The sequence below is a fragment of the Grammomys surdaster genome, unplaced genomic scaffold, assembly GCF_004785775.1.
Source record: "Grammomys surdaster isolate TR1022 unplaced genomic scaffold, NIH_TR_1.0 72138, whole genome shotgun sequence".
In the NCBI taxonomy this organism is placed as follows: Eukaryota; Metazoa; Chordata; class Mammalia; order Rodentia; family Muridae; genus Grammomys; species Grammomys surdaster.
The window spans coordinates 305-8,366 of NW_021606092.1; the positions used below are offsets into that span (position 1 = coordinate 305).

Here is an 8,062-nt window from a genome sequence, read left to right on the forward strand (position 1 = left end):
GTATAAATGTTCAGAGGCCAAACTCAGGTGCTCATGCTTGCATTCCAGGCACTTCCCTGACTGAGCCATCATCTCAGCCTCTTCTTGAAAGGCTGTTTGTCACATGACCCCATTAGATCACCAGGGAAGGATCACATTAGCTGGTAGCTCATTGGGTGTTTCCCTTGAGAATATTTCCTGGGACATGGAGAAAGAAGAAGGTGTTGTAAATTTGGCAGTCTGCCGGGCTGTCCTTGACTTGATGACACAGGATTAACAGCTCATGTCATCAACCACACAGGATTCATTTCCGCTGTGCTACCTAGTGACCACAATGTGCAGTCTCTTTAAAAGGCCCTGGCCACCCCAGATCACTTAGTCTTGCCCCTTAAAGGAACAAGGTCTTAACTACAGGAAGTTTCTTTTTAAAGAAGAGTTTGTATTGCCTGGAATACAAAGTGAATGTAGGTGGTGATATGTGGGCAGAGGTGGGGAGATGTGTGAGAGAGAGGGATGAAAGGCAGGAGCAGAACAGGTTTCCTTCTAGCAGATGCATGAGTCTGAACGAGGAAAGGAAGCATCTGGAGCCAGCTTCAACAATGTTGATGGAGAGGGAGTGAGGTAGTGTGCTACAAGATGGTGGTCCTCTCGTCCTTTGCTCCCATGGTTTATCCCTTTTCACAAGAACACAGCTTACACTTAGGGTGAGGGCAGGAGGTAGAAACCTGTTGGGCAGTTTAGAATAGAGACCTCAAGAGATTTTGGCCTTGGTCCTGGCCTGGCCAGCAGACAGGAGTGCCAGAAGGGACATCTCTTCTCCTAAGCGATCAGGCCTGCCTGGAAGTTATGTGTGCACTGTGCTGGGACCCCAGTGCAGACTCTCATCTCTTTTGGCCAACAGTGTTGGAGCAGATCTCTGGATTTTTATGTTATGAATGGGCATATCTATTTCCCAGATTTCAGCATGTCTCCTAAATAACACTGGGGTCTCAACTGCCAAGTAGGGGATGTTACACAGATACACAGGGATTAGATCCATAGAAGGGGCTTTCCACACTGACCAGGGAACTACATACAGCGTAGTTCTTGATTCCACTCACAACTTAAAAGGTAAGCTTACACAATGTTTGGAGCCCTTGATGTCCTGCAGATGAAGGAGGAGGATGTTCTCAAATTCCTTGTGGCAGGAACCCATTTGGGTGGCACCCACCTTGACTGTCTGAAGGAGCAGTCCATTTACACAGGGAAGAGTGATGGTATCTCCATCATAAATCTTAAGAGGACCTGGGAGAAGCTGTTGCTCGCAGCTCCCTCTATTGGAATCTTGCTTATGTCAGCATCATCTCCTTCAAGAACACTGGCCAGCAAGCTGTGCTGAAGTTTGGGGCTGCCAGGAGAGCCACTCCCATTGCTGGTCGTGGGACCAGCAGTAACCAGATCCAAGGGGCTTTCAGGGAGCCATGGCTTCTAGTGGTGACTGATCCCAGGACTGACCACCAGCCCCTCACAGAGGCCTCTATACCAACCAGCCCACCATCGCTCTGTGTACCACAGATTTTCCTCTGCACTATGTGGACATTGCCCTGGCAACAAGGGAGCTCACTCAGTGCTCTGATGTCATAGATGCCGGTCCAGGAAGTACTCGGCATGTGTAGTACTAGCTCCCAGGAGCACCCGGGGGAGGTTACACCTGATCTCTACTTCTACAGAGAATGAGAGGTTCAGAAGGAGGAGCCAGCTGCTGCTGAGAAGGCTGTGACCGCAGAGAAATTTCAGGACGAATGGGCCATGACACTGGTACTCAGCCTGAGGTGGCAGACTGGTCTGGGGGTGGCAGGTGCTCTTTGTAGCCACCTAGCAGTTTCCTACTGAAGACTGGAGTGCCCAGACGGCCACCGAGCAGCTCCCATAGCACAGGTTACCCCATGGGTTGGAGCCATCACTGAGTGGTCCTGAGCTGCTCTGCGGACACCTGCTCAAAGCAGAAAGGTGGAAAGAAAATAAAGTTCCTAAATCTGTAGGGAAAAAAGACAAGGAGGCGTTAAGTAATCTCTCCCTCACGGTCAGCTTTGGACTCCACCCCTTATGTCTCTGGTAACACTAGAAAGGTAAACAGAGCTTTGCTCCTCTGCAGGTCCCTAGGTCAAGACAGTGGAATACCTTTGGCTCTGGGCAGATACCTGACATTCTGAATTGGTCTGAAGATCAGAACATGGCATCCGATTTATTTTCTGCTTCCTTTAGAGTTAATCCAGTCTGACCGGTCAATAACCTGGCCAGGAGTTCACCCTTCAGGAAAGCCTGTTAACCTAGAGACCCACTGAGAAGAGGAATAATTATCCCCTCAAGGAGTTAATACTCTCAGCCTTCTCTGAGGCCCGCCTGCAGGGTAGCTGCTCATATACAGTGTTGCCATGGGGAGCACCACTGGGTTTGTCTAATGTGGAAGCTCTGACTCAGGAAAGCACAGCCTTTTCTTATTCTTCTTTTGGATCCTGGCCAACAACCTAAGCATCTTTTCCCTCACACTCCGAGCTTCCCCACTCTCTCTCTGGGTCCCCTCCTGTCTTTCTGTCTTGCATCACCTTGCTGGCTTCTAGGTCTCCACTGCAGAACTTGCCTGCTTTCTTGGACCATAACTATAAAAGACATGGCTACTTCCTCTTCCCCATCTTCCCCCTTTCGGCCTACTCTACCACTTACAGCTCGCTTGTCCTGTTGGTTTTTTTCTTCAAACTCTGGTAAAATTGTACCTGAGCTTGTTTAAAAATGTATTTTATTCCTTTAATCCCAGCACTTGGGAGGCAGAGGCAGGCGGATTTCTGAGTTCGAGGCCAGCCTGGTCTACAGAGTGAGTTCCAGGACAGCCAGGGCTACACAGAGAAACCCTGTCTAGAAAAACAAACAAAAACAAACAAACAAACAAAAAGAAATCTTTTGTAAGATGAATTTCATATATCCTTGCATCATCATTTATTGCTCTCAGAGAAGCGTGGGCTCTATAGATTTAAAGGGAAGACTCTGGCTGCTAGGAGTGATGAGAGGCTGTGCTGTAGGTAATGAAGGCACTAGGAAGCTCAGCTCTCTTATCTTCCCCTTTGCTTCACCCAGCTTTCAAGGCTGAGCTGAAGTGAGGCAAGGAAGGCTAGTACAGTGCAAAATGTAGGAATGCCTTATCCTCAGGCTTACATGGATGCCAGTACTGCGTTCAGTGTCAGCAACTCCACCACGGTTGTCCACAGCATTATATGTACGAAATGCTTCTGTGTTTGTTTACTTATCTTCATGTCAATTTGATGTGTGTAAAATTCAGTATATTGCTCTTTTTTCAATTAATAACCCCTTCCAAAACCTGTTTTACAGAAATTCAGTCAGAAATCTAATCTGAATACATGACTCTTCCTAAGATTCTTTTCTGCATGGAGTCTCTAATCTTGTTCTCTTGTGTCCTGGGCTGTGTTATAGTGGTGGTGCAGACTTTCCGAGACCTGGTCTGGTTATGCCCTCAGTGTACTGAAGCTGTGTGTCAGGCCCTGCCCGGCTGTGAGGAGAACATTCAAGACAGTGAGGTAGAATCTAACTCTTTTTACTTCTAATCATAGAAGGGATTATAGGACCCTGCTCCTGAAATGGAATCTGTATTTGGTTTTGTGGTGCTGAGGATCAAACTTTTGCTAGGTAAACACTTACACAACTGAGCTATTCTCTAGCCCTAAAATGGAACCTAATTCTTTGTAAAATCCTGACTCAGAGTAGGAACTCAGGCTTACTTGTGTCTCAGGTTCTCTGGGATATAAATAGCACATAAGTTATAAAAAGAAGACTTATCTATAGTTTCAATTTCAAATTCTTTGATACCACTATCCTCTTGAATAATTATGAGTCAGATTCACACCATAGAATTTTTTGTTGGTAGAATTTTTAGTTCTTTTGTTTGTTAATTTTTAAAATAGGCGAAGTGGGTTTGGCCTAATGCTGCTTGTGTTATAAAGTTAATTTTGGTCCCCAAAACTGCTTTCACAGTGTCTATACAGAAGACACTGCCACCAGTTGGTTCTGATTGGTAAATAAAGATGCTAGCAGCCAATGGCTGGACAGGACAGACAGAGGCAAGACATTTAGGATTCCTGGTTTGAGAGAGAGAGGAGAGGAAGAAGCAGAATCACCATGAGAGGGGTGTAGGAAGGACCAACCATGTTAGAATTCGGAAAGTGGCCACTTCCCCATTGGGTCTGGGGTAGCAGAGATGAAATACAGATTTTAAGGATGTTAACTCCGGCACACGCCTTTGATCACAGAGATCTGGTGGATCTCTGAATTGGAGGGCAGCCAGGACTTACTGAAAAAGATCAAAGCAAAGCAAACAAGAAAAGAAACAGTAAACCTTAAATTGGACAAAAGACCCCTAAATTGAGGAAGCCTAGTTTATTGCTTAATCAACATTGGCTAACAAAAGTTTTCAGTTTCCCTTTATGTATTATAACATTTTGTTTTATTGCTTTGTTTTGTTTTTGTTTTCTTTTTTAAGACAGTGTCACATAGTCCAGGCTGTCCTGAAAGTCACTGTGTAGCTGACTTTGAGGAGGTTATAGATGTGACCCATTACCTCCAGGTGTTTTGTGTGTGACACTGGACAGCAAACTCGGGGCCTCATGCCTGCTAAGTCAGCATTCTGCCAACAGCCCTGCATCCCTAGACCCAAGTCTGTGTGCATTAGAATTTCATTTTTGTTTGTTTTAGAGTAGTGGAGTAGGGCATATAGCACTAATTGACACCAATGAAGAGTATAGTTTATCTGCTGGCTGTGGAGAAGAGCAAAGCTGCTGACTGTCTACCATGTCCTCATTTTGGGTAGTCACATATTAAGTGAGCATCTATTATTTTCTTATTCCTAGGGGAAACAGGCACTTATTTGGTTACTTGGGGTCCATGGGGGAAAAATTCCCAATGCTCCTTATGTGTTGGAGGACTTTGTAGAAAATGTGAAGTCAGAGACATTTCCTGCTGTTAAGATGGAGCTGCTGACTGCACTGATGCGCCTTTTCCTCTCCCGCCCTGCTGAGTGCCAGGACATGCTGGGCCGGCTGCTGCATTACTGCATAGGTAGGTTTTTCAGAGGCTAATGCTTGCTGAGACTCATGCTGAGAGTTCTCACAGCTTTCATTGTTTGGTGAGTTCTGTTTGGGATTTAAGAAAAAAATGATACTTTCTGAATTAGCCTTTTTTTTTTTTTTTTTTTGTCTTCTTATGGTTGGCACAGAGGTTGGAAGAGACTAGGGTGTTTTGATCAATAAAACTCAATGAAGTTTAACTCAATCCATTGTTTTCTCTCAGAGGAAGAAAAGGATATGGCTGTGCGAGACCGGGGTCTCTTCTATTATCGCCTCCTGTTAGTTGGCATTGATAAAGTTAAGCAGATCCTGTGTAGTCCTAAGTCTGACCCGTCTCTTGGACTTTTGGAGGATCAACCAGAACGACCGGTGAATAGCTGGGCTTCAGACTTCAACACACTGGCGCCAGTGTATGGCAAAGCCCACTGGGCAGCTATCTCTAAATGCCAGAAGGTAGAGCATCATCGCCTTAAGCTTCCCCACAATGCATCCTTTGCGACATCAGGTAAAAATAATGTTTACCTTACATCTTGTAATATAAAGCTTTCCACTACCCCTTGCTGTGACTGGTGGAAAGAAAAATTCTGTAGTTAAATTTCAGACTGTTGTCTGAATTTGAATTCTTTGTTGGCATGAGGAGGAGTTCATCATTGCTTATATAAGCCATTTATCTGAAGACAGAAGTCACAGTATAAATGTGTTTCATTTTTGATGTCTATAAGACAGCCAATATGGCCTTGTGCTGGCTGTATGCTCAAGGATTCTCTTGCTTGAGTCTCTTGCTTTCAATACCCTCCACCCTGAGTTCTGGGAGTATTTTGAAATGTGAAGTTAAAATGCTAATTAAGAGCATCTCTTGTAAAATCTTCCTCACTCTTTTAGGACACCTGATTTCTGAAGAGAACAAAGAAGGAGCACAGGAACCTCCTGATTCTGAAGCTCTCATGCTGGTCCCTAATCTCCAGCTTACTGCTGAGTATTTTGAGAAAACATGGCTTAGCCTCAAAGTTACTTACCAGCAGGTGTTTCCTTGGCAGGGAGAAGTCCAGCCCGACACTCTACAAATGGCTCTAAAAGTAGTGAACATTCAGACCATCGCAATGAGCAGGGCTGGGGCACAGCCCTGGAAAGCCTACCTCAGTGCCCAGGATGATACTGGTGGTCTCTTCTTAACTGAATTGCTGCTGAAGCCTGAGAACTCAGAGATGCAAATCTCTGTGAAACAGAATGATGCGAGGACTGAAACCCTGCGTGGTTTTGTTTCTGTCCTGGAAACCGTGATTGGAACAGTTGGAGACATAAAATCTTAACAGAGTGTTGCTGCTTGCCTTGGGTGAGATGAAGAGCTGTCAGAGTTCCTTCATTGTCTTAAAAAGCTGCTTGTAAGCCCGTCGTGTATCAACTGCAAAAGGGAATGGGAAGTCTGGGAATCCCGGCTCTTATGTTTACCCAAAGTCTCCTACCTTGTTCCTTTCGAGCCCGTCAGGAATTGATCCCATTTTAAAAGGAGAATGTATACCATAGTATTGGTAGGCGATAAGGATGGGGTGAAGATAGGCTGGGGACATTTCTCTGATCACTTTAGGGATTGTAATATTTATTAAATATGCATGGCATTTGTTAAAGTTGGTAGCTGTTGTCATTTTTGAAGCTTTTTTTTTTTTTTGAGCAAACTGTTCTTGGATTTCCAGGCATGCTTTTCAGGTTAGAATCCAAAAGTCCCTCATGTGACATCTAAGTACCTTTCAGTGTCATGGCTCATGCTCCTGAAGCACTCTATGCTGACAAAGCAGTGTACCAAAGAAGAAAACAGATAACTGGGTCTGTATGTTCCGGTTCTCTGAGTGCTCTTTCACAGCCAGGCCCTAACATCTGTCTCTTGACTAGAACAGTTCCTCACTCTCATGCCTCAACACATAGTGTGTTTTTCTTAGTTGTGAGCTCTTTTAGGATGTTTTCCTATGACACTCACTGCCTTTATTTGGGTCTTTATTCAAGCTGTCAAAGTTGCCATGCAGAGGCTGAGGATGTATCTCAGTTGGTAGTGTACTTGATCATCATGCACAGGCCCCAGGCTCGATCTACTCCACAACATAAAATGGGTTATAGTGGGACATGCCTGTAACCCTAGTGTTCAGGAGGAAGTGGAAGCAGGGTGATTAGATGTTCAAGGTCAGTATCAGCTACAATAAGGTATTTGAGGCCAGTTTGGGATACATAGGACACTGTCAAGAAAAAAAGGTGTCCTGACAAGATGGCTTAGCAGGTAAGGTGCTTGCTGCCAAGCTTGTGTACCTGAGTTGGATACCATTGACTCACACTGAAGGAGAGAACCAGCTTCCACCTGTTATTCTCTGATATCCATCCACATGTATGCCATGGATGTTCACAAAGTATGTTCCACTGCATGCAATAAATACATTTTAAAAAGTTGTTTTTAAGTGGTCTGGCATGATGGCTTAGTGGGTAAAGCAGCTATAACCAAGCCTGATGTCCTGAAATCAATCCCCAGGAGAGAACTGGCTCCTAAAGGTTGTCGTCTGACCTCCACTCATGTGCCATGTCAAGTGTGTGTGAACCCCTTCCCCCAAATAAATACTAACTGTAAAAAAAAAAAAAAAAAAAGAAAGTTGCTAGGCATACTTCTAACAGTTCTACTGCCATGGTTTCTCATTGCTTGTGCTCAGTTCTTATTTATGCATGACTGTATTTTATACAGTGATATCCTAATGCTATAATGCAACAGAAAGACAGCAAGCTAGAAGACAAAACTATCCAGAAAAGGGAACATGAAACATGAGTTAATCCCATGGGGGTCAGGATGGAGACACAGATAGATGTCCAGAATATAAGGGCTGATACATTAGCTTCAGAGTTGGCTTTATAAGTGATTTATCAGAATGAAGGGAAGGATTGCTTTGTCATCAGAGTTGCTTTTAATTTCTTACTACATTAGGGGTGTGCGTGTGCAC

General features: G+C 44.6%; 1 protein-coding gene and 1 pseudogene across 1 annotated transcript; both read left to right on the plus strand.

Annotated features, from left to right (window-relative positions):
• The first annotated feature begins 1,102 nt into the window (after nucleotides 1-1,102).
• On the plus strand, nucleotides 1,103-1,935 carry LOC114635246 (annotated as a pseudogene).
• Nucleotides 1,936-2,923: 988 nt separating this feature from the next.
• On the plus strand, nucleotides 2,924-7,523 carry LOC114635245 (AP-4 complex subunit beta-1-like). The gene is made up of 4 exons (XM_028783924.1): nucleotides 2,924-3,548; nucleotides 4,875-5,082; nucleotides 5,314-5,595; nucleotides 5,973-7,523. The coding sequence occupies exons 1-4, from the start codon at nucleotides 3,372-3,374 to the stop codon at nucleotides 6,398-6,400; spliced, it is 1,095 nt and encodes a 364-aa protein (XP_028639757.1). The 5' UTR covers nucleotides 2,924-3,371; the 3' UTR covers nucleotides 6,401-7,523.
• Nucleotides 7,524-8,062: the final 539 nt, after the last annotated feature.

Coding starts and splice junctions, on each gene's coding strand:
- LOC114635245 (XM_028783924.1), top strand. CDS start 3,372: ATGACTCTTCCTAAGATTCTTTTCTGCATGGAGTCTCTAATCTTGTTC. Junction 3,549..4,874: donor AGAACATTCAAGACAGTGAG/GTAGAATCTAAC, acceptor TCTTATTCCTAG/GGGAAACAGGCACTTATTTG. Junction 5,596..5,972: donor TGCATCCTTTGCGACATCAG/GTAAAAATAATG, acceptor TCACTCTTTTAG/GACACCTGATTTCTGAAGAG.